The sequence below is a fragment of the Erpetoichthys calabaricus genome, chromosome 2, assembly GCF_900747795.2.
Source record: "Erpetoichthys calabaricus chromosome 2, fErpCal1.3, whole genome shotgun sequence".
In the NCBI taxonomy this organism is placed as follows: domain Eukaryota; kingdom Metazoa; phylum Chordata; class Cladistia; order Polypteriformes; family Polypteridae; genus Erpetoichthys; species Erpetoichthys calabaricus.
The window spans coordinates 155,105,348-155,129,794 of record NC_041395.2 but is presented as its reverse complement, the minus strand read 5'-3'; the positions used below and the strand labels follow the sequence as shown (position 1 = coordinate 155,129,794).

Sequence of the window (24,447 nt, the reverse complement as noted above, 5' to 3'; positions counted from 1 at the left end):
TGATTCACGTACTATGAAGTGGAAAGTCTAACAATTTCTGTCATTCTTCACGCTGAGGACCATTACTTTTAAAGAGCGTGTGAATGCAAGAGCATACTCATAGTTCATTATTAATGAGTTAAGCTGAATTAAATCTATCATAGGTAATTTATGGAATAACAATTAAAGCTGATTTTAATAATTCAAAGATATTTTCCAGGATCGTTCATCCATTGACCCTTGTTGTTAATATACATTACTGTTGCCATTTCAAGTCTGCAGAACTATTTCAAATAAAGTTTGTCTTTTTGTGCAGAACCAAGAGCAGCTACACAATGAAGACTCGGATTTCATCAGCCAGGATGAACTGACTATAAATGTTGAAAGCACAACAGAGCGTCCCTGGACAGTGAGGGTCGATGCAGATGATGGGGTGCCACCTGCACACCAAGAAAGCTTGCAGGAGGGAGATCTTGGGCTGGGTGGGTATGCCTCCAGTGTTGGGAATTCCTCTGCCTAATGCCGACCAGACGCTATCTTGAGAGGCTACAGTAAACTGGAACATATGTAGGCCTTTCTCCACATGTGAACATTTAGGTAGCTACATAAAAGTCAGATTTTTGCCAGGGTTCCCTCCAAATATGCATTTAAACTGTGAAGGAGAGAACTGGGCATTCATTCTGGAGTGTGTGGTCTTCATTTAAACTGTGAAAGAGAATTAAAGCTGACCATTTACTCTGTACTGTGGAGGCTGGACATAAGCATCCTCAATAAAAGTGAAATGATACCAATAAAGATAATAATAATTGCTTTTTTTACTGCAAATGGGAAGTTTGTTTGTTGCAATCAGTAACACATTCCAGTCACAGGAACAGATCATTCACACCCAATGAGCGAAACTCCTCAGGGGCTAATGGTGGGTGCAAGTACTTCATTTCACAATATTTTTATCCATCCGTCCAGAGTGACAGAGAACCAGCTCCTATGCTGACAGCACTAGGCATACTTCTAAAATTTATATTTTTTATTTCTTACTATATTGAGAAATTGTTCTGTTCTGTGTACTGTATTGTATTGTATTGACCCCCTTCTTTTGACACCCACTGCACGCCCAACCTACCTGGAAAGGGGTCTCTCTTTGAACTGCCTTTCCCAAGGTTTCTTCCATTTTTTCCCTACAAGGTTTTTTTGGGAGCTTTTTCTTGTCTTCTTAGAGAGTCAAGGCTGGGGGGCTGTCAAGAGGTAGGGCCTGTTAAAGCCCATTGTGGCACTTCCTGTGTGATTTTGGGCTATAGAAAAATAAACTGTATTGTATTGTATAAGGCAAGGTGTAGTATCAGTTTATTAAAGAGCACAGCAACCCCCTAAATTAGTTACAGGGTGACACTGAGAAAATGGAATGCTTGGCAGAAGGACCTCAGTGCATAAGGAGGGCAGGAAGCCTCTAATCCTGCAAGAGATTAAAAATGACCTGAACTTGACTTGAGTATTAGCGGTTTACTCAGAAATAGATGAGATTTAGGACATGGAAGAGCCAGTCTGTTGGCACCTCTTTTCACAGGCACATTAGCAGATCTTGCAAAGCTGGCACGTCTGTAGCACAGATCACTTATTGATACTCTTATCACATTTCAGCTTGGAGCATTTTTATCTGAGACAATCCAATGGCTGGGTAAGTGTGTATGGGCTGCTCTGCTACGCCTTGCTACTTTCAGTCTTTCTGAACAAATTTAAGCATAAGTGAAGCCATGCATTCTGGGAGTCATGTCAATAAGCCGTGCATATCAGTGCTGTGTAGAAATGGGATGAATATAAATGTGAAAAGGGGTTTATCAGATTGATTATAAACAGCAGTAGTCTTCCTTCCACCTCTTGAAAACCTTAACATTTTTCATATTTTGCTGTTTAATAATTGAATCCTAAATGCATTTAAAATAGATGAAAATGTTATTGATCAAATTACATATTGCACACTTTTAATATACAATAAAAATTATACAGATATTAAATAATAACGGTAAAAAGTGGAAAGGTTTTGCACCAATTAAGTCAATGGGGTTGTGAAAGTCAATATAATAGGTTTTAAATAAATTTCTATGAGCATTTCATACTGGGATGATGTAATGTTTGTCCAGTCTCCTTGTCCAAGCAAATAGCTCCAGGTCTTTCATGTTTCTTGTTAATGGTCATTAGACCTTGCCACAGATCTTCTACTGGATTATATTGTGGGCCACTGGAAACCACATTGCTGCTTTTACTCTGTCTTCATGATCCTGTTGTTGTTGAACAGTGAATAATCTTCCCAGCCCCATGTCTGTACAAGACTTCAACTCTTCCACATTTCCAGAGATTCTTTCAAGCTTCCCCATATTTACAGCTGGCAGGAAGACAGCTTCCAAGCTGTAGAGACGGCTGCACTGGTCTAGCTGTTTCACTTTAGACTCAACAGACTGCAACACTATCTCCCCCAAGCGTATCCCACTGTATATTTTTTTTCTCGTGGAATCTATCTAGTGGTTTCCTTCTCGACGCTCTCTCTTTTAGGCCATGTCTGAGGACTAATTCTAATGGGTTTAAACAGTTTGCATTGTTTTCTAATTTTTTACACTGGTTTACTTTTAAAGTAATCTTTGGCCCGTTAATTTCCTGAATAGTTTCTGCAAACAACAGCTACTTATTTTAGAGCGATGGGATGGCTTCAGCAAATTGGTTCTGCTTGTTAAGGATGAACTTGACGGTGCCTTGAAGATTATTCAAAGATGTTGAATGGTGTTTTAATATACAATGTTGTGCTTTTAAGTCACCTAATTTTATTTAATTTTAACATTAATTGGTCCATTATGATTTCATCTATTCCTTCTATGGACTCCCAGTCTGGAGTTGGCCACTGCTATGCTTTTCATCCCCCATCTTTGGTTTGGAATAAACAGGTTCACAAAACTAGATGGTTATATTCAATAATTTCACATTGTGCACTGGGCTTATTACCAAATGTGCACATTTAAAAAATAAAACGGTCCATCCTATTAATCTGTGTGTTGAACCCACTTAATAGCAGTTTTAGTTGTGCCCAAGCAGCTTTGTAAGTAAAGCAGAAAGCAAAATTAAACAATGCAGCAGACGGATTCATGGCTCGCTCATGCACATATCCAGACTAGCACCACTTTCAGTTATCAGTTATGCGGAGAGGTGGCTCTGAGGCTAGGGATTTGCAATGGCAATTGGAAGGTTGCCGGTTCTAATCCCGTAAACGCCAAAAGTGACTGTACTTCGTTGAGCCCTTGAGCAAGGCCTTTAACCGGCAATTGCTCAGTCCTGGGTATGACGTTAAACTTCATCCTGCTTATCATGTAGGCCCTCCAACCTGCAGGGAAAACCTGGGGGTTGGTGGCAGAATTGGCATTCCAGCCACCATAAAAAACCTCACTTTGGTTCCATTCCATCTGAACTAGTGTGGTGCTGAGGTGTCACCCGTTGCATGGCTGCACTCAAGTCCTAATCTGGGATCCTGAGTTGGTTCGTCATGTGTTGGGTGCAGCAATGCGCTAACAGCGTGTGCTCCTAACCACTCTCTCCTCTCTAACACACACGCACACACATCTCTTAGATGAACTCCACAGAGACATCATTGTGGCTCAGGATTTCAACCCGGGATGCTGGTTCCGTAAGGTAGAAGGAGGTAACCACAATGCCAAACAAATGAGCTCAAATATAGACTTCCTGATTTTTTTTTTTTCTGAATTACTTTTCAACATAGCTACTTCACAATAACTTTTTACAGAAGAATAATTTCTTAATGCAGGAATTATGTAACTAGATCTCATGTGAATTCTGTTTATCTCATAGCAAGCTAGAGTGTAATCCAGCGGTTTGATGTCAGTTTGTATCACGTAACTCCATATCAACATAAGATCAGGGAATATGCCTTGAACCGTCCATGTTGCTTGTGGACTAATGAAGCGTAATAACCAGTATTCATCTTGTAGCAGGTTTCAGCTGCATCTGCCACAGGCCTACCCAAACAACCTCAGAGCTTTCATATTTCCCATAGCAGCACCTGCTTCATTTGATAGTTTTGATAGAATTATTGATTTGCTGGATACGGTCTGAACAAAAAGTAAAATTGTAAATGAATAATAAATTGTAAATGATAACAAAAAAAAAATCTTAATACAGAAGTTCTTTACTCTGCAATTCAGTGAAGGTACTGACATATTGGTCACTCCGTGTTATTTTAGACAAATGGTGAGTTGAGTAGATGGCATCAGTTGCACTTACCTTAGACTACATTTCCATATTTGTTGTAGTATAACATTATAGAGGTGACACCCTCCACACCTGCTGTTCCTGTTTATGCCAGGGAGACACGTCTCAGACACCCAAAACTGGGGAGTTTTACCTCTGGGTTTTTACACACAGCTCTTCCAATTCTATTATTAGATCACATTTTTAACTTATGTTTGCTGATACCCTTATAAATAACTATTTACTTTGAAAACAGAGACAAGCTTGTGTTACTTCATTTCAGTCCTAAAGTATATGATAGACCTGATATCTGTCACTAGGATATCAAACACAAAGACTATGCAGTGATCTTCATTTTAATTAGTATTATCATCTCTGTGTTACCTCACTTTTGTGTCAAACTTGAATACATGTTCAAGCAATGACAATGACTATTGATTTGTATTAAATGCCTATAATTCAAAACTTTGTATTTAATAAAAAATTTCTTTATCTCCTATAGTGTGCTTGTATTTGTTCCTCATAACCTGACCATTATAGCAATGGCTTTCGTACTGTCACTTGACCTGTCAATTCTGCAGCTTGAAGTTATCTCTTCACAGGTGGAAATGACACCTGCTTGCTTTGTCCACTGTTCAGCTGTATTTGAACACGTTGTCCTGTGAAGTACCTGTCATGCAAGCTGTTGACTCTCAGAAATTCGTCTTGTGGTTACGCTGTGTCACAGCCACTCCTTCCAAACTTCTGCCATTCCATTCCAGATGCAATGAAAGAAGACAGTGGCAAGAAGTTGTCATCATTTGACCAGAAGCTTTGCGTGGAAACACAGCTTTGTGGCTCCTGTGCTGTCAATCGGAGACATTGTGTCTGTTCTGTCTTCTTATTCGCCAGATGTCTAGAGAGGATTTGCATGTTGGTCAGGCATGCAAATAAGAATTTCACTGTACTCAAGACAATGCTATGGATAAATCTAAAAGCGTATGTGTGTTTGATCTCCATGGCTCTTAAGAGTCTTAAGGATCATTGGTTGTCCAAATAAATATGATGTAAACATGTTTATATTTAGCCATATATGGCCTGTCATTTAAGTGCCATGTGGAATCTGTAACAATTACCAGTAAGAGTTGCTCATGGTGAGTAGTAGGTGGTTTGTTGTATTCATGGCATTCATACTCTAGACACAAAGAATTGGAGTTAACTCTTGGCTTGCATACAGCCCCCTAACCCCGTCACAGACAGGCTGGACACAAGTTTGCCACACAGCACACCATTTACTTACACGTGGGGGTGCTTCCTTCGCTCCCCACAGCACAGTACCAAATAGTACACAATGCTCAGTCCTTTCTTCCTTTCTTTCCTTCCTTCTCTTCTCTTCTTGTCCGCCTCTACTGTTCCTGGCAAGCTTTGTCCTCCACCTCCCAACTCTGGCTCCCGGAGTAGTGGCTGCCCACTCCTTTTATAAGGCACCGGGTACTGCTCCAGGTGCTTGTTGACCTACTTCCAGCAGCACTTCTGGGTGTTGGGGAAGAGCTGCAGCACCCCCTGGTGGCACCCACGGAACCATCAGGGTTGCATCAAACTCCAGCTCCCATGGAGACCTGCAGGAGTCCAAGGCACCACTGCAACCAGGGGGGCTGCCACCTAGCACTTCAGGGAAGGTCATACTCTGGATAGTCTCACTCCCCCCGGTCCTTCCAGTGTGGAGGCATCCTGGCCAGGCAAGGGCCCACCCTAAATTTGTGGAAGCAGGACAGTAGACCTTACCCTTGCAGTCACTAAAGGCCAGGGTTATGGATGCATTAAATGTCTGCTAATCCAGAAAATAGGTTGGACAGTAACTGGAATTACAAGCTTATGATCCAATACACAAAATAATCACAGCTATTATTACATGTATAAGAGCATAAAGAGACGGGAAGGCACATAATCAGTGAACCTGTAGTTTGGTGTTCATTCTGCAGCAGCTGACAGTGTGTTAGTTAACAAAAGGAAGAAAATGGGCTTTGAACAGCTTCTATATTCTTTGTTGGCATACCAATAATGGACATTAAGTCAATAGGTAACCCAAAATTGTCCAGGGGTGAGAGAGTGTGGGTGTGTGTATGTGTGTGTGTCCGGCAATGGACTGCCACCCCATCTAGACTTCGATCCTTTTTACACCCAGTGCTGCCAGGAGGTAGACCCTGAACTGAATAATTGGGTTTGAAATTTGGATGCATGGATCAAAATAATATTAGCAAACCATTAAAACCTCCCTCCATCACTCCTTGATGCATAACCACATGTGGGTGTTTCATAGTTCTGTGGCAGCACATCAGGTACAGTTACAGTTGACATCAGTCAAAGTTAGCATAATTTACGACTGAAAACATTATACTCTAAATTTTGTGACAAATAAAGATTTTACAGAACGTGTGATCAGGTATATTTCTCTTCACTATCCTTTTCTCCCCAGCACGTGACAGGCTATACATTAGTGGTGCTGGCTCACTCCAGCTGTTCAGTTCAAATATAAAGCGTTATGCACCACTCTGTGTCTGGATGCAATCTTTGGTAGGTACAAGGGAATGGCAGCAGATCTTCTTCATGAAAACTTCCGTGGCAGTCCTAAACCTGCACTGGGGGGACAAGAGGATTGACAAACTCTGAACAACCATGGACTGACACTAGTCATATCTGAGACTGATTTCATTTTGCAATGGTGCCTACTGCAAAAGGCATTATAGAAATTGAAGGCTGCATGATAAATTGACTAACTGCTCAAATAGATTGTAGATTTTTTCAACGAATGTTTCATATAATAACTATGCTATTAGGAAACATTTATCATGGTAGTATTGTGCATGCAGGACTTATGGGTTCAATGCCAGAAAATTGTATTTTTACAAAAGAAAGTTGTGGGAGTGCTGAATTAAGAAACTCTGCAAGCCAGAAGGATGTATACATGACACTCTATTATAGTATTTAGTAAAAAAAAATAACATCAGTTTCAGAATACACTGCTTTGTTATTCTTACCATTGGGTACAGTTCAAACTTTGCATCTTGGAAACTCTTGATGATATCAGATTGAAATAAAGAAATATTGCAGATCTACTGTATAATTTCTGAGTATTTGGGCAGTGTTTTTGTCACACCGGTGCTCTGTGCTTGATTACAGCAAATCCAAACTATCACCTCTAAGGAAAGCACAGGGGACATTTACCAAATATTCACACAACTATGCAAGCATCCATCCACCCATCCATTATCCAACTCACTGAATCCAAACACAGGGTCACGGGGGTCTGCTGGAGCCAATCCCAGCCAACACAGGGCACAAGGCAGGAACCAATCCCGGGCAGGGTGCCAACCCACCGCAGGACACACACAAACACACCCACACCCACACCCACACACACCAGGGTCAATTTAGAATCATCAATCCACCTAACCTGCATGTCTTTGGACTGTGGGAGGAAACCGGAGCGCCCGGAGGAAACCCACGCAGACACGGGGAGAACATGCAAACTCCACGCAGGTAGGACCCGGGAAGCGAACCCAGGTCTCCCAACTGCGAGGCAGCAGCGCTACCCACTGCGCCACCGTGCCGCCACTATGCAAGCAATAGAAGATAAACATTTCTAAAAGTGCAATGCATTCAAAGTGTACTCTACATCTAAATAGAAGCTTTCAAGATCTGGCTCTAAAAGTTCAAACAGCACGGGGCAAACAAGCCACTCAGAAACAAGGATCTTTTAGACCCCCACAATGCAGAAATCTACATCATGGAAACAGAGGTTAAAAAGACCACTCAGAGAAAGAAGTCATTCATTGGCAAGAGGTCCTGATCAGGAGCAGGAAAGCCAGAAAAGGTCAACAGCTAAAGGGAGTGAAGGAGTTCTGACAAAGCTCAACAGGCAGTCAATGGCCAGAAGGCTTGCTACAATTGTGAATGGGCCAGAAAAGCTGAGAAGGGTGAAACAGATGACCAAACAATCGCAAATCCAATCGTTTGAGAGAGTGAAGTTCATTTCTCAGTGTAAAGTGTAGCTCAGCATTTGTGCCCTTTCCATGGTGCCTTCAGTTCCCCCTCCGAAACTCCCATCACACTTGAGAGGCATCTTTGTGGCATTGACCTTATCTTTCTCAGGCTCTGCAGAAATGGAAGGCTGCATTCCTACAAAACAGCTCTGTTATTTGTTTTTAATCAAGCTGAGCTGTGTTCTTATTGGGTTCAAACACATTGTAGCATTCTTTATTTGGTAGCAGCCTTAAAACCTGTGAGCCTACAAAACAAGGCCCATTTAGAAGAAAAGCTCCAAACTGCACAAAAACCATTACAATAAAATGAAATTGGTTTTACTAAACAACAGCTGGGCTTCCTGGAATTATATTTTCCGTTGTTTACAGTTTCATTAGTATGCTAAATGAAATCAGTATTGCTATGACAGGCAGGATGGCACATGGGCAGCACTGTTGTTGCTTCATGGACCCAGAATCCCATACCAGCCCGTTGTGTGTGTGGAGTCTACACATTCTCCCCATGTCTTTGTGAGAATTCCTCCAAGAAGTGCTGCTTAGGTTGATTTGGCGATTCCAAATTAGTCCTACAGTAAATGTGCCCTGCATTGGACTGGCATGCTGTTCAGGACTGTTTCCTTGTTGCTGGGATATTCTATGGCCACATGTGCCCCAAAAATGCCATGTTATTAATATTTTATTTACATAAATTAAAAAAAAAAACATTAAAAAATGGGGGAATGAAGGACAAAGGATAATTTTTACATCTTGTCTCTGTGATGGATATTAGTGACATTAACAACTGGATTTGGTTTGTTCCCACTGCTGCTCCTGCCAAAATTCACCAAGAAAAATTGGATCGGAAATTCAAATGGTCACAGTGTCTGCTTCTTATAATTTCCCGTGGGCAGTGTGACGGCCCAAAGGTTAGCACTGAAGCCCCCAGGCTCCACAGACCCAGACTCAGTTTAGATTGGCAACACGCTCAGGCTTTGTTTCTGTGTATTGCTATAAACCCATGGTGTAGGCTGTGCCCATGTGGCTCTTGTAAAATGACACGTAAACATGAATAAAGATTTGAGGTACTACCTTGATAACCCTGTTTAATTTGACAGTTGTGAAGAATAAACTCGAAATTAGTTGTGGTGATGTCCTTACAGACACAAGTCCAAATACACCCAAAGTAGGTAACTGGTTTGCTTTTTTATGAAGGAAGATGGTACGAAGGGGCAGGTCCATGAGGATGGACACCAGAGGTGACATCAGTGATGATAGGGTTGTCAATCACCAGGTTGGCAGAGGGAGAAAGAGAGAAAGGATCAGAGAACAGTGCCTACCCCTGGCTCTGCAGATAATTACATTTACTAAAGCCCGTAAGCTGTCCCCCATGTGCATGCATGTGACACAACCCTCCTGAACTGTCCCCACCCCAGGCAGAGACCTGTCAGGTTGGGCAGTCCAAACCAAGAGGTCGTGAACCCAAAAAATGCCAATCGTGTTGCCGTGGAGGGCACTCCAACAATGAAGGACTTTGAACCGCTAAGGTTGGAGGTCTAGAAACCACCTTGTGACTTGCAGGTTTAATTCCTTATGCACCGTCATCCACTTGAGAAGGGGAATGGTTGGTGACAAGAGTGAACTCACAGCCTAGGAGGTAGTACCTCAGTTGGTTAATAGCCCACTTGATTGCCAGAGCCTCCTATTCCACCGCTTCATACATGGTTTCCTGCTCCAACAGTTTTCAACTCAGAAACATGATGGGATATTCAACACCGTCAACGCTTTCGCTCAGCATGGCACCAAGATCTGTGTCTGAAGCATCAGTCTGCAGAATGAAAGGCAAACAGAGTAAGTTAGGAGCCATTGTTTTGTCTTGGTAGAGTCTTATATTACTCTACTTTCCTCTTTTGTAGTCTTTATTGTGAAGACTTTATCAGAATGCCTCAAATCTCATAGACATACCACTGTTTATAAGGTATTGTACTTTATAACTTCTCTCCACCTTCCCTTCTACATCTATAACCTCAGGTGATTATAGAGTAAAAGGACAAGCAGAGTTAAGTTTCACATGTTACTAATATATTATTGATAATATTCATAAAATAATAATAATGAAGTAAAGTACATGTGAATATTGGCAACCATACAAACTAAGAAATGCTAGATGTGTAGTTTCAGGCAGCACACAGATTTGTAGATAATTAAATATCTCTGGTTAAGTCATCATTTCTAGTCAGCTTTCATTTGGACAGGCCGCACGTCTGTCTCAATATCGCTGCCAAGTTGTGCTCCTCATTGTGTCCTCATTGTGTTCTCTTCATGCCCGTGGTGTGTATGAGAGAGAAAGAGGGGTAGATTGACCAATTTTTACATCTTTCGGCCAATAGGGCATTGTGATACAGAATGCCTCTGATTCAAAACCAATCCCAAACAGCTATACTTCAGACCAATTGGTTGACCCAATGCCTTTAACACCTGTCCTCCTGTAGTGGATACCATTGGTTTCAAATAAAGACATACAAAATGTTTATCAACTTATATACAAAATATCACTCCACCATACACGTCAAGGTCTAGTATTCCCTTAATCTCAAGTTCCACTTTTGTACATATTGCTCTGGCAGTCAGTATGGACATTCCTGGATGACTGCCCCCAGCTCTGTCACAATATCACGCACAATCAAAGAGGTCTTTCACTCACCACCTTCAGGACAAACAGAATAACTGTTTTGAACTCCTGTTGCTATGCTGTTAAATTGGAGCCGAAGTTAAGAACTGGTTTATGAGCAATGTAAGAATGGGGATGACTAGAATGGGGACTCATGTCCCAGTCCTTCCACAGTTTCAGTAAGGTTGACAATTCGAATGTTTGACCAAATAGTTGACGAGACCTTTCCTCTCCTTAACTTCATAGGGGGCAGTAGTTTAGAGTGGGAGGTGGTAACAAGGACCATGACACAATCTCCAGGATAGAACTCACAGAGAGATGTGCCACGATTTTAACAACGGGCCTGTGCTCACTGCACCCTTTCCATTTGTTCTTTTAGTGTAGGTCAAATTTTTGTGAACCTATCACATAACTGTGCAATATATTCCAATAAATTTGTGGATGGGAGTGCCTCTTCTTCCCAACTGTTTTTAACAATATCCAATAACCCATGGAGTTGTTTCCCATATAGTAATTCAATGGGTAAGAAGCCCGTGGAGGCTTGGGGAACTTCCTGGTGAGCAACTGATCCCAGTTAATCCCATCCTTATTGACCGCCTTTCACAGCATTTGCTTGAGTGTCTGGTTGAACCACACGGCTAGACCATCTGTTTGAGGGTGGTATACTGAGGTCTTTAAGTGTTTAATCATGAGTAATATATTATTTCTCTGAACATCTCTGAGGTGAATAGCAAATTCCTGTGTGATGTTCTTGAAATTAGCTGCTGTCAATGGGATAGTCTCAGGATATTGTGTAGCGTAATCTACTAATACAACAATGTACTAGTGTCCTCTGTCTGAGGGTTCAAGGGGCCCAACAATGTTGACCCCTATGTGTCCAAATGGGATGACCACGAGGGGTATGGAAACTAGAGGGGTGCAGTCCTTCCTGGGAATCTGCTGCGGTTGATACTTCAGACAGGAAGCACAAAAGTGGCGGACCTCATCATTGATCCCTGGCCAGTAAAATCTGAGCTTGATATGCATAAGGGTTTTCTCTGCTCCCAGGTGGACGCCTAGGAGATGGGCGTGAGCTAGTTTGTAAACCAGCTGCCAAAAGGTCTTTGGGACTAGCAACAGTGACCACATCTCACCTTCATGTTCTACTACATGATATACCAAATCATTGTTAATAACAAAATGCAGCCCTGGTGGCATGGGATATTCAGTGCATTGTCTGTTTATCAGAACAACTGCAGTTTTGGCAAACTTTAGGGAATCGTCATTCCATTGTTCCCTTGTAAAAGAAGCCAAAGTTTGGCAAAACTGGAAGTGCAGAGCAGAGAAAGGATCCATGGTGACCTCAAGGGGTGTGGCGATCGACCACTACATGCCATTGTTGTCTGTGGTGACATCACAGTTGAGATGACAGCTTCCCCACTCCATAATGAGAACCAGAGAATACCCAGGAGTGCATTATGCTATTCCACTTTTGATTTTTGACCAGTCTTGCCCCAGTATTACCAGGTAAGATAGATTATGCAGGACTGTACACAGTATTGTATGAGTGGTACCCTCATAGGTGATGACGCATTAGCCTGACCTGTACCACTGAGTTTCCCTGTGGAAAAGTTAAACTGGTCTTGTTGGCATTCCACTGTCACAGATGAACATAACAGTGAACAACAATTAAATTGTTGCTGCCAGAATCCATGAGTGTGGTAACCATGTGGCTGTTTACTACCACCACTCCGTACAAGGAAGATATAAGGGGTTAGCAACTGCACAGTGCCTTCCTCCTCACACCAAGCTCCAATCCATCAAGTCATCGAGGTGAGGGCAGTTGAGGATGGTGTGTCTGGCTTCCCCACACTAGAAACAGCAGAGGGGAGGCGTATGCTTCTCCTTCGGTCTTGCTCTGTGTCATGGCAGGTGGGCACTGGATAGGTGACATATCCTGTCCAGGTGGTTTGGCAAGCGGACTGTTCCACATGCTCGCTTTGTGAGGCAACCAATTGCTGCTCGAGAGTCTCAGTGAGATTGTCCTTGTTTTTAAATTCATGTCAGCAGCCCAGCCAGGCAAGAAAGTCAGAGAGGGTATTGACAAGAATGTCATATGCACCCTGTTCAACAGCCTTTTTGGAGTCACTGACGTTCTGTCGCAGCCAATGTCCTACCTTTCCCAACATTGAAGGCCTGAGAACATAATGGCTGCTCTTGGTCAAATTTCCACTCTGTACATACTCTCACCTGCTTGTCTGGGGTGACACTATATCTCTTTAACACCTCGTCCTTAAGGCAATCATAATCAGCAGCAGCCTTCTGATAGTAGGTCTCCTGCGCTTCGCCATACATGGACAGCACCGATATATTTGCCCACTCCACTTTCTCCCAGTGCTGTCAGATAGCTGTATGCTCTAAGAAGATGATATAAGTTTCTATTTCTGTTTCATCATCCATGTAAAGCGGTAATACCTGGGACAGAGCTTGGTTCTGAGCTTCGGTCTTGACAAGCTGTATCAATTGTTCCCCTACATGGACCCTTAGGGACTGGAGCTCAGCAGCCATGGTGGTGATGATAGTGTTCAGGTCTTGCTGTTCTTTCATTTCTCAGCAAAAATCCAAATGACTAAGCCACTTTAAAATGACACAAAACACAGATAAATATTTGGTCTACAGTGCCAACTCCAGGCTTGGCAGATAATTATATTTAATAAAGTCTGTAGGCTGTCTCCCATGCGCACGCACATGACACTCTGTAATAGGAATTTAATTCTTTAGAATAATTTAATAAAAATTCTTAATTTGTAAATATTTTTGCTGGAAACAGCTATTATCATTTTATTTAATCTTTGCTGCATTTTTTTATTTTAATAATGTTCTCACTAAAATGGATAGTGTATAAAATACTGCTTTACCGTTCAAACGATTGATTCACATTTTGCCATGCAACTGACAGTTGAATGAATAGAGTTAATACCTCGATCAAGTAATGGATGCATAAGTAGGTGCATGGAAGGATGGATATCATTGATTTCTCTGGTAAATGGTAGATGGATGACTGTAATTGGTTTATCAGGTAACTTATACACTGTGCTCTGTACATGTGACATGATGACCCTATGAGCCTATATATATGGACTGGTGGATAGGTTTATAGATACAAGTGATTGATCAAGACTGAGAGATGGATTTATTTGATCGATTGAATTGATGATGAATGCATGATGGATAAATGGATTAATGAAAATGATTTCCGAACAAGATAACTGATGAGTTTTTGGATATTTAAATGTGATTGATTGATCAGATAAGTGATGAATGAACCAGTGGATAAGAGTGATTGGTTGAGAAGGTTACTGACAAGTGGATCAGTTTAATTGGTCAATCAGGTTGCTTATTTGATTAATAAATGAAGCAATTACCTGAACAGTTGGATTTGATTAATTTTTTCAGGTAATTGATAGGGGAATTCATGAATATAAATTATAGCGGGCTTAATTGATTGATTGATCAGGTAATAGATGAATGAATGGATGGAGGAATGAAGCTCTACATCCACTCCTTGAATAGTGACCGTACATGGAGGCTCTTTGGTGAGGTGAAAGTCAATAACTAGTTCCTTGGTTTTGTTGATGTTAAGATGCAGACAATTCTCTTTGCACCAAAAACCAGTTTCTCCACCTGACTCCTATACTCTGTCTCATCTCATTTATGAATGCACCCCATAAGTGCAGAATCATCTGAGAATTTCTGCAAGTAACATGGCCTGTTGCTATATTTATAGTCGGAGGTGTACAGAGTAAAGAGAAAAAGAGACCAGACTGTTCCCTTGTGGTGCCCCAGTGTTGCTCACATCCATATCAGAAACACAGTCCTTGAGCCTCAGAAACTGTGGTCTGCCTGACAGATAGTCCATTATCCAGGACACCATAGGCTCATCCACCTGCATATCTTAATAGGGATGGTTGGATAACATTGAAGACATTGAAGAAATCAAAAAACATATTCGTCACAGTGCTACCAGCTTTGCCCAGGTGTGAATAAGCCTTGTGGAGCAGGTAGATAATGGCATCCTCCACTCCAATCTTTGTGCGATAGGCAGACTGCAGTAGGTCCAGGTGGTATACCACAAGTGGACTCATACTGTTAAGAACTAGTCTCTCAAAGGTCTTCATGATGTGAGACTTAAGTGTCACTGGTCTGTAGTCGTTAGATGAAGGGGTGCCTGCCTTCTTTGGAACAGGAACAATGCAGAATGATTTCTATAACGGCAGCACCTTCAGGAACTATTGATGGATATACTAGTAGGTTAATATGTTTCGTGCTTTTTGAAACTTAGTTTTATGAAACATATTTAATAATTTCAGAAAGTGTTTGTTGTAAAATCTTTATGAGATTTTTGATACACCAAGTAACGTTAAAGAGATGTTTGAACTACTTTTGTTTTTATGTGATCTTTGTCAAATGTGTTCATTGGTTGTTCACTTACTCAATAATCTGTTGCTTTTCTAACAATGTACAAAATTGGCCTATTATTGAGATTTTAGCACAACTTTGTTAAATGTGCCCTATGCCTTTCTCTTTTATGGATTTCTTAAAATTCAGCCCTTCAGCAAATAAAAATCCTGACAATGCAGAAGAAGGATGTTCATGAATAATAGAGTGAACTGAAGAATTGCACATCTTTCGACAGTTCAGAAAAAAGGGTGCACTTGCATTAGTAGCTAATTGTCTGTTAAAGCGGTATAACATCAGCAAGCACACTCAAAAAACGTCTCCATCTGCGCTAAAGTTATAGATCAGCAAGAAGCCTGCAAGCCCCCATCTGTGGTTTTAATAATGTTTTCATTAAATAGGCCTTAATAATTCACATAACTGTACTGCTGCCTGGAAGAAAGTATGCAGGGTGGATAATGTAAGACATGGCCATGTTTGGCCTCACACAAAATGAGAGCTGTTAAAGAAGCAAGAAGAAGGTCATAAGAGGAAAGAAGAAGGCGGTGCACAGAAATGCTTTAGTTTGCCAGGGGTCTACTTATTACAGGCTGAGTATCCCTAATCCAAAATGTCTGGGGACAAAAGTATTTCATTTTTCAGATTTTGGAATATTTGCACATACATAATGAGATATCTTGGACACTCTTGGTCAAGTAGGGGAAGGCAACCACACCAGCTAAATGTCGACTCATGCCTTTAATAATTTGTGTTACCGAGCTGTTATTATAATGTGTGTTGAAGTGACAAACATTAAACCTCAGAAGCAATAAATATGATGTACAGAGCGTATTTCAGTTCTCTTTTAAGATGGCCAAAGCTTATTATTTGCATTGAAGAGGTTTTTTGGTTTTTCATCAGTTTAGGCAACCTGCTGTCACTTCTCACTTAACTGGCCAACAGGTCAGGAACATCTCCGCCATATTTCACTCCATCATGCCCCCTGAACTGGAAGCCATTAATCGACTGATGAGATGCTACATTCAGTTTTTGTATGGTGTGTGCGCACATACATAAAACATATTAGGTTTTTGCCAACATAAAAAGGCAACATGCAGCAGTTTTCATAGCATAATGGGAGCAATTGACTGCACTCATATTGCAGTAAGGGAAACTAGTGTGCTAAGAAATGCCTTTGGGGGTCTTTTCTGCCCAGTGCTATCAGGCATTTCAAAGCTTCCAGCCAAAGTACTTGTTAAGTTTCTTTTATTTACTTATTTATTGATTGGTTGGCTGTATCATCTGTCCTGTGAGTCTGTATCCATCTGTATTTCCCCATGGGATTAATAAAGTTTATTTAATCTTATTTACTCTAGTGAGAATGAAGCTACTTATGTTAACCATAACCAGTGATGTTCCATTAACGCATAGTGCCGTTGTTATTGTTTTGCTCCCAAAACCCCCAAGCAGCACATTGAAACTGCCATACAGCAACTATCCAGGGTCACTTCACAGGGACTCCCCCCTCCTCCCTGAGAGTCGACCGAGTGATGATTCTTGATAGCACTTGCTGCTTCACAGGGATCTCCAATTCCAGGCGTTGATCATGAATCCTGCCCCACCCAGCTCAGAATGAATATTCTGCATATACAGTATGTTGTTTCCATCCGCACAGCATTCAAAAAAAAATTAGAAGCAATATAGTTGGTGTCATGTCGGAGCTCAAAATGTTTACGATTTTGGAGCATTTCGGATATTGGAATACTCAACCTGTATTAGTAAATCTGTGTTTTGCTTAGCTGCAACTGAGCTAGTTAGAGGCAATAATGTGCTTATGAAATGACCTCTATTTAGGCTTCATTCTTTTTTTGATCTATATACTGTATATATATATATTATCACACATGTGCAAGTAGGACCAAACCAAACCAAAGTATGGACCAAACGAAGGCAATTCCACACCAGGCCAGGGGGTGGCGGGGTGCACTAAACCTTCTCCTGTTATCTCTGCAGACCAGCCGCGGGAAAACCTGTCTGACTCCACCCAGAAGAACATCACTTCCAGTTCCTACACATCACTTCTGGTTTGATCCTTTAAGGCTGCCATCTTTGCAAACCTTCAGCGGTTCAATTCTAGACTCCAACAGAGAAACATCTCTTGTTAAAAAATCAACCCATTGCAGCCAGGGATAACATACGGGTGGTTGCCCCAAACCTTTTCAAGTGTGTCGAGTCTGATCATTTTCAGTATATATGTGAAAATATGGGACGGGGGGGGTGGGTAATGAGGTGGGGTTGGGAGGGGTATTGGTCGTAAGTTTTTATTTATTATGAGGATGTTCTTCTTAAGTTTGTATATGCTGGGTTTATGTCCAAATGTCTGTTGATGGCATTTTCGTTTGATAGCCAAGATTCAGCCAGCTCTCTGGCACTTTTAGTACTGGCCTTAAATCTTACTTGTACATTGTCCCAGTTAAATTATGTCCGGTTGATTTAGTATGCGTATAAATAAGTAATCATGCATCTTTTCTTCTGATGGCATTGCGATGCTCCTGTATACGTGTTGCGATTCTTTTTGAAGTTTGTCCTATGTATACCGCTAGGCAAGAACTGCATGAAATGCTATAAACTGCGTTTCGTGTTTCTGCTGCCGATTTCTTGTTTTTGGCATTAAAAAGGACGGTGCGCAGATTGTTCAAAGGCTTGTGTGCTATTCTGACGCCTGACTTGGTCAGGATACGTGCTGCACCTTCTGACACTCTGTGATGATAAGGAAGTGAGTACCAGGTGAGATGGGGGGGGGTCAGATTGGAGTCGATTGTTAGCTGGGTTCTCTGGCGTCTCCTGTGTACTCATTGTTTAATTAATGTATTTGGGTATCCGTTTGAAGTGAAAAGATGGAAGAGATAGGGTCTTTCGTTCGTTTTTGTCTCCTTCCTATTACAATGGGAGTGAAGTGTTCTGAATAAAGTTTTAATACAGCTCCGTTTATGAGATGTTGGGTGATTACTGGCGAAGTGTAATATCTTGTGTGAATAGCATTCCTTATGGTAAACACTCGTAATCAGGGTGGCGTCATTACTTCTTTCAATGGAGATGTCCAGGAAATTGATGTGTCGGTTTGTTTCTTTTTCCATGGAGAATTGGATTGCAGGGAATACTGTGTTGATGTGGTTGTAGAACCCTTTCATATATTTATATATATATATATATATATATATACAGTATATATAGCAGCTTTTCACAACGACAACTTGACAAGGCACTTTACAAAAAATGTAATACAAAGTTGTAGCAACCGCACAATACGAATACGCGATTCCTACACTTCACCACCCGTACAGGGGGTGGACGATGTTTGAAAGTATAAGAGCACAACCATATTCGGTCCTCATCCCCTCTAGCCACGATCCCCTTCTTAACAATTTGTAGCAATAAAACACAACAGGAAATGGAACAGAAAAAATATATTAAAAGGTGCTGCTACATAAACTTAACCGGTGCTTGAGTGCTCCTAAGTGAACCCCTTCCCCAGACGCCCTCCCTGGCGCCCCGTATACTAACCCCCGGTTTGACACAGACAAAAGAAAAATAAATAATGAGAAAAAACTGTTCTTTGATACGTTTAGTTTCACGGAGTCCAAAGATATAGAAAGCACGAAATCCTGGAAGCAGGAAACACAAAGGACGGCTTCTCTGCGGACTATCACGAAACGAAATTCAGGAATCCGACTCACCAGACGGGAGCACCCGGAGAACACCAGACCCTGGCCTCTTCTCGGGGATTCGTCCTTAAAATATTTCTTCGGGGTGGCCACCCATGAAAAGCAGACGTCCCTGGGAGAAGCAAAATCCTGAACAGTTCTAGAGCGTAGATAGTCGCTGCGATGCCTTGAAAATTGTGTCTTTGTTTCTTCCTCCTTACTGTCTTTTTTTTCCTCCTTGTTCCGCCATTCCCCTTAAAAAGAGAAAGTTTCCCGCCGAAAATCCTTGCCTCTCTCGGTGGTCATGGCAACCAATACGCCGGCATCAGGCAGCTGGAGAGTGTACTCGGGCGGGATCCTCCCAGAACGGGACGTCACCAATGGTGCCTGAAGGGCTATTTAAAACACCCTCCCAGTCAACATTAAGAAGTGACGGACAATTCAGAAGGCTAACCAGACTGTCCATTATGTAGCCTTGCTACAAAGTGACTCTTAAAACTAAGAAATTCTGTGACACTGCAGATAACATGGCATCAGGTGAGAGGTTAAATCAGGGGTGGGCAAATTCATTCCTGGAGGGCCGCAGTGGCTGCAGGTTTTTGTTCCAACCCAGTTGCTTAATTAGAAAACAATCCTTGCCAATAATTACATTTCATGGCTTGTTAGTGCTTTAACTCTGCTATGTCAAGTCATTCTCATATCCTACATTTTTTTTTCATTCTAAGGATATCATCCAAATACTTTGAAGTGTAAAACGGAGGGGTAATTCTCAGTCCTTCACTTTTTTCTCTTCTCTTTCCTTCCAAGTATTTAATTAAACCAAATAGTGCACGATAAATACACACAGGTGTAAAGGGTAACAAGCAAAATGGATAACTGCTGGTTTCTTTTGTCATTTGCATCTTATTGCTAATAAGGAGCAATTAAAAACTGAGAATGCAGCTGTTTAAGACTTAAATAAGCAATAAGGGTTCATAATCTTAATGAGGGAGATAACTAAAATGAAGCAAAAGTGTTTCTAGAGAAATAAGTGCTTCTTATTAAGCAATTGGGTTGGAACAAAAACCTGCAGTCACTGCAGCCCTCCAGGAATGAATTTGCCCACCCCTGGGTTAAAACAATCAAGTCAGCCCATGGAAGTAAACCAACTACAACAACTGCCAGCAGAGCAGAGACAACATGACGCCCAAAAGAGGCAGTAATAAAACAATTACAGCAAAGCTTATCAAGCAGGTCTTACATGCAAGACAGGAAAGTTGTCTTTCCAGGCACATTGCCTTTGCGCAGTTCTGACTCCCACAACACTGAACAATGGCTTCATTAAGGGTCTTAATAGCCATAAGGCAAGCCATGTAGAAGCGAACCCTAAGAGGACAGCATGCTCACTGAAGCAGGGAGCCACCTACATCTGCTCAGACTCTTTCTTGACTAAGTTGCTTCCCATTTTGCAGATGGGCCCACATTTTTCACCTTTATTCAGGTGTAATGACTCCCATTTTCCCTGCTGTCAGTTTCACTGCAAACCCTGAGGCAGCAGAGTGGCTTCTTGTTATTAGACATAAAAGAAATATGTGCCTAAAACTTCATATTGTGCTCTGACATAATCCCCTGAGACAAATTAGAAGAAAAAAAATCAAACTATTTTCATTGTACTAATCCTCACAGTATTTATGGCTGAGAGTAGCATAAAGTAGGAAATGTTTCTTTTCATGCTAACTTACAGATCCCTGGGTGCTTGTGGTGAGTTACATGAACAACTGCTCCAGTCTCTTTAAACCCGCATCTGATGTGCTCAAGAAAAGTAACAAACATCAAATGACAGTCAGGGTGCAGTCCATAAAATGATGTACTGGGTATTTGAAAATATTTGATTTCTTCTTATCCTGTCTAAAGGTGGTGGTCCCATGCTTTAACCAGAGCAATCTGAACAACTCTGCATTGGTCTGCATTTTTTTGTTTTTTGATTTTTTTTTTTATTCCTTACTGTGACGATGCAGGTCCGCTCCACACTCCCATCTTGCTTTTGGGAGCCCTTGAACCCGACACTGTCGGTAATGCCACCGATGAGCTTGGCAGTGAGGCATAACAATGGAACAAGGGGATGGTGCAAAAGTGTCAAGTGCTTTTATTAAAAACAACAAAACAACAAAGCAGTGTCCAAATAAATAAAGTGCAGTGTCTATCAAAATCTTCAATAAATAAATAATCCAGTAAAATGAGTGAAGGTTTAAAAACCAATAGAAAAAACTCTTTAAAAAACAACAAGGTTAAAACTATGGCATGAAGCAGTCTCTTTTAAAAATCCAGAGCACGGTGCCTTCTTATTACCTTTTCTACCTGGCGGCTCCCCTGCTTCTCCCATTGGGCTTCGCAACAGGAGAGTCGCCTACCTGCAGAAACAGCTGCCTTCCACTCTGGTCCAGTAGCCCTCCGATCCCTGGAATACGTTGGGCTCCAAACCGGACCGAGACTTGGGTTATTTCCCCAGCGGCCAGGGCGCTCACGCTGGGGCTAAACCAGCCCAAAGTCTCCTCGACTGCCGCTGCCTTCCAGCGGCCAGTCGTTGTTGTCGTCACCGGTCACTCCAGATCCTTGATCACTCAGCTGGAGCGACCGCTTCCTTCAGCCCCACTGAGTGTCAGTCAAACACTCTTCTCGGGGGCTCACCTCCCAGCTGCCAGCCTTCTCTCAGTCGAGCCTGCTCTAGCTCGCACGCTCTCCTTCCCTCTCACTCACACACTGCTCTCTCCTCGCTGCTTCCTGCCTCCTTCTTCCATGCAATCTCCGTCTCTTCCTCTTTACTTTTTTCCTTCTTCCTAGCCACCTCGCGCTTCTATGTATTATGGGGATGTGGAGCAGCTGTGGCAATCAGCAGCTCCCGGGAACAATTGCGGATGCGGACAACTGCTCACCTGTGTACTTAAGTGAGGTTCGCCCGCATCACAAATTCCCCAGGAAACACTAGGCCACACACCACCATGCCCCCTCACTAAGCCACAAGTGCGGTGATTATTTATTTAAAACTGTCCCTTTTGACATGAGCTGTGGACCCGCTATACCACACTTACTCTACTGCTTTGTCTGGCTGATCCTCTTAAACTGTTTCCAATATCCATGAAGGAAAAGCCTATGTGGAACAGCAGCCATGAGTATTTGAGTCAATGTGTGTCATAACAGTGGCCATTTTCTGCCATTAAAGTAGGAAGCATGTTAAAGTTGCCATCTCCTTTGATTTTTATTTTATTTTCTTTAATTTATTTTACTATGTAATTTGAGTGTTTTAAATTATTGTCTCTTTCCTTAGCAATTATTTTACTGTTTCATGCTTTTGCATGCACTTCCTCAACATTTTTGAGCATGCTGCAAATGTGATGTTTTTATTTCTATTTTTCAGCTATGTGGTCCTTATTTGTGCTCATTAGGAACTAGTGGCTTTAGTCAGGTCCTCACATCTGTTGTGTGCCAGTGAAAGGAATGCTACAGGAGAGGAAGGACCAGGAGATAAACAGAAGTCTTAAACAAAGAAAAAGACAAAGACAGAAAACCTAGTATAAACCCAAAATGTGCATTTTAAGTCATAGTCAAAACCTGAAACATATTTAAAGTTGCGAAGACTTGTAACATATCCTCTCTTTTTATTTTTCTTTTGAAATCTGTAACATTGCACAATTGAGGGATTCAAGATGCTGATCTTTATATCCTTTGACTCATGATGACACAAATTTGTGATCTTTGACATCCAGCAACCCCTATGCGAATCTGCAAAACTGGCAAATCCCATAAATAAGCAAAAATGGTGTAACAACAGGGAGTAAAACAATTATAAGAATATTAAATCAACCAAATACAAAAACACTAACATCAAGAAGAAGAATCTGACAACCCCAAACCCAGGCAGACATAAGCATATGCAGTATTTGAATATAAATATATAAATAAAAACCCTGGGGTCTCAAAATGTTTCACTATTATATGCTAATGCCATAATTGTTTTCCCCCAAATTGCAAAAAACTGGCCAGGTACAGCACAGGTTTAATTTAATTTGATCTCTGAAAAAACATGTTTGAATAGATACTGACTTCAGGCAGGTGAGTCTGAAATTTTATAGCACACCTGGGAGACCAATTGGTGGGAAAAAAGTGTTAAATGCAGGAGACTATGAAAGATTTTTCTGGATCCCATTTCTACAAGTCTAGGTTTGCCGTGTTTAGGTTTTTTATGTATGTATTTTCAACGCAATGTGATCATGCGAGGTATGACAACTGATTCCAAATAATGTTGGGGCGCCAGCCAGGTAACCACATTTAATAAAAACTAAAACACTCAAGCAAAAATAGCACATGATGGTGCTTCTATAAAACATAATTTATAATTACCTGGATGCTTAAAGCGATCAGGTCTGGTTTGGAGCTTCATCTCTTTTAAGCATCAGTCCAGAATGAGACCCTACTTTCTGTGAATGTGTTGCTTTTATACTCGTCCAACTGGGAGGGAGTGTCTTCTCATGGCTGTGGGAACACAGAGACGATACCGAGAGCACATCCAACTCAGCCCTGTCACACATGGAGTTCCTCAGGGCTCTGTCCTTGACCCTGTTTTCTTCTGTATCTATCTGCTTCCCCTTGGTCATATCATTCGTAGCTATGGACTGGGTTATCATTTTTATGCAGACGATACTCAACTCTATTTCGATGTTTAAAGTGGAACTTCATCAGAGCTTTCTCAGCTCACAACTTGCCTCAGTGAAATTAAAACCTGGATGGAGCAGAACTCTTAAAAATTAAATTACAACAAAACTGAACTCCTGCAAATTGGCACTAAAGCACTACTTAAGAAAATGAGCTCCTTCTCAGTCACTCTTGATGGTGATCTCATCAGACCTTCTTCTGATGCAAGGAATCTTGCTGTTATTTTTGATTCCTTCCTTTCTTATTCACATAAACCACATTAACAAACTTTCTTACTTTTGCCACCGCAACATATCCTGTGTTTGCTCATTCCTCTCATTTTGTAATGATGAGAAAGTTGTCCATGCTTTTATCACATCCCACATCAATTATTGTAACTCCCTACCGATAGGTGCCACTTCTAATCTTACATCACAGCTCCAGTTGATTCAAATCTCTGCTCCAAGAGTCCTTACACAAACCAGCAGCAGCGAGTACATAACACCCATCCTGCTTCACCTTCACTGGCTCCCTGTGTCTTACAGGATTGAATATAAAATTCTATTAATAACCTACAAAGTTTTAAATGGCCTTGAACCGGACTACCTCAGTGACCTTCTCCATCACTATGCTCCTGTTAAACTATGAAGGTTCTCTGATTCTGGCAATCTTGTTGTGCCCCACACTAACCTGCACTCTATAGGTGACAGGGCCTATAGCTGTATAGTGGCCAGACTTTGGAATGACCCTCCTAAATTAATTATAT

General features: G+C 41.5%; 1 protein-coding gene across 2 annotated transcripts in view; it reads left to right on the top strand.

The window, feature by feature from the left end:
* LOC114643509 (sodium/hydrogen exchanger 9) overlaps positions 1-24,447 on the top strand; it is a 518,850-nt gene that overhangs the window by 460,999 nt on the left and 33,404 nt on the right. Inside the window, exon 16 of one of the 2 annotated variants that reach the window (XM_051922913.1) lies at positions 296-4,721. The exons of the other annotated variant lie outside the window; for it this stretch is intronic. Coding sequence (XP_051778873.1) covers positions 296-499 — 204 coding nt within the window. The 3' untranslated portion in view covers positions 500-4,721. Of the gene's footprint in view, positions 1-295; positions 4,722-24,447 lie in introns of those variants that run through there. 2 annotated transcript variants of the gene reach the window in all.